The sequence below is a fragment of the Cyprinodon variegatus genome, unplaced genomic scaffold, assembly GCF_000732505.1.
Source record: "Cyprinodon variegatus isolate N-32 unplaced genomic scaffold, C_variegatus-1.0 Scaffold2145, whole genome shotgun sequence".
Lineage (NCBI taxonomy): Eukaryota > Metazoa > Chordata > Actinopteri > Cyprinodontiformes > Cyprinodontidae > Cyprinodon > Cyprinodon variegatus.
The window spans coordinates 41,184-43,204 of NW_015152598.1; the positions used below are offsets into that span (position 1 = coordinate 41,184).

At 50.7% G+C, this 2,021-nt stretch overlaps 1 protein-coding gene across 2 annotated transcripts in view; it reads right to left on the reverse strand.

Annotated features, from left to right (window-relative positions):
* Positions 1 to 63: 63 nt before the first annotated feature.
* The window catches only part of mgat1 (mannosyl (alpha-1,3-)-glycoprotein beta-1,2-N-acetylglucosaminyltransferase), a 4,484-nt gene continuing 2,526 nt past the window's right edge, over positions 64 to 2,021 (reverse strand). Inside the window, exon 3 of one of the 2 annotated variants that reach the window (XM_015405328.1) lies at positions 64 to 1,422. In XM_015405328.1, the coding sequence (XP_015260814.1) occupies positions 724 to 1,422 (699 nt within the window). In that variant the 3' untranslated portion in view covers positions 64 to 723. The remainder of the gene's footprint in view (positions 1,423 to 2,021) is intronic. The other variant, XM_015405327.1, reaches the window with a different exon arrangement.

A 2,021-nucleotide genomic window follows, 5' to 3' on the forward strand; every position in this document is an offset into this window, starting at 1 on the left:
CAACCAGCTCCACAGGCGGCCCCGTCCAGGAAAGCCAGTTAGCATAGCTTAGCTTTGTTCATCACTTTGTTAACGTAACCTCAAACATTTCCTCAGCAGCTGCTCTCATCTCCTCGGCCGCCCAAACTAAGGACTCACTGTGGGAATCAAACACTGACGGTTTAATGAACTGGATGCTTGAGAGGAAATCTTAGCGACTAAATTGACATAATTTAATTAAAACCCCTGAAATAAAAAATAAAAAAATGGATTATAAGACACCTGCGATGTATATATGGAGAATGTCATGGATAAGAAAACAGTTGGTGGTAATCTGGGTGTGAGATGGAGCTGGATTATGACCAAAACTGGAAACATTCTGTTTGTTTTTATTCAATAAAAACATACAATTCCCCACAGTGATTCCAAAGCAAGAAATATTCCACACAGAATCATCTGACAGACAGACTATAAGCAGGAAGAGCAGATTATTTCATGGATGATGGGGGGGGGGGGGGGGTTGCTCATTCTCAGGATTTGCTCTGAAACTCAGTAAGGCAAAGTCGGCTGATGCATCGGATTCATGGATGTAAAGAAAACAATCAGGATCATAGAAAAATAGACATCTGGAGATCTGCCGTAGATCTATGTTCAGCTGCAGAACCTGAGTAGATTTGGCCGTTTCCTCATTAAGGCCGGAGATCTTTGGCGTGGAATGTGTGAGAAGGCCGCTGCTGTGGAACCTCAGCTCCACGTGGGGTCATACTGGCTCCATCCAGGAGGCGGAGCCAAGTGGATCCGCCGCCCTCGGTAGAAGAAGCTGACCACCCCTCTGTAGCCCGTCCTTGGAACCCCAGACTTCAGGTCGTCCATGATTCCCAGGTTTTTGGCCATGACCTTGAAGCTGTCCTTGGTGGAGTACTGAAGGCGGAAAGGCCCCGGGCCCTTCAGCTGGCCCTGCTTCACGTCTTCATACGTCACCGCAGGAGCGCTGTACACCTCCTGGCTGAAGCTCCTCCTGTAGGCCTCCTCCCTCAGGTAGGTCAGGTCCAGCTTGGTGAAAGGCACAAACTCAGAGTTCAGCTTGATGTATTTCAGGTATTTATCGTAGAACTGGCCCAGGCTGACCCCCTGCCGGCCGAAGGTCAACGTCCGGGAGATCTCCGGCCGTACGCAGGCGCGGCCACGCCGCTGCTCCGGCTGACGCATCCAGTCGTCCCAGAAGGAGGCGGGCCACTTGGGCTCCAGCTCCTCCCAGGCCTCCCTGAGGAGCATCCAGCCCAGGCCGGGGAAGAAGTCGGTGCGGTAGAGGAGGTCGGCCCTGCCGGGGTCCACGTATCCGTCCCTGCCGTTGTCATTCCAGGCTGACACGCACCACAGGCTGGGGTCGGATCTCAGGACCGGCAGCAGGGCCCGGAAATACTCAAAGAAGTCTGGCGCCACCTAGAGGAGAAAAATACTTCAAACATCAGAGAAAACAGGAAGCAGCGTGAGGGGCGGGGGTGGGCCGGCGTCCTGCAGCTTCTAGATTCATCCTCAGTCCAACTCATCTTCATTCATCCTAACAGGGCAGCTCAGTCTGTCCAAGTTCATGGGGGCCCCAAGTTACTGGGGGCCCCATAAAACTCTGTTTCCATGTATGGTTAATACAACTATTCCTTATTTCTGCACATTAATGATGTTTTTGGCTAAAATGCCATCAGAACGCTGATAATATTAAGTGTGTCTCAGCCCCCCCCCTCAGTGTCCACCATATTGGATCAGTCCATTTGCTGCACATGTTCAGAAAGGTCCAAACAGACAGCAGCAAACCATTTGAAAACAAACCATGCAAAGAGCAGTGTTGCCAACTTAGCACTTTTTTCGCTATATTTAGCCACTTTTCCGACTCGTCTAGCACTTTTGTTTCAAAAAAGAGTCCAGTGCCATATAGCAACTTTTTTCTGCTACTGGAGACTTTGGCGACAACATCTAAAAGCAGCGAACCCTGCTCTCCAGTGCGAGTAGATTGGTAACCCTGCCTCCTGCTCTCCTCTATCTTG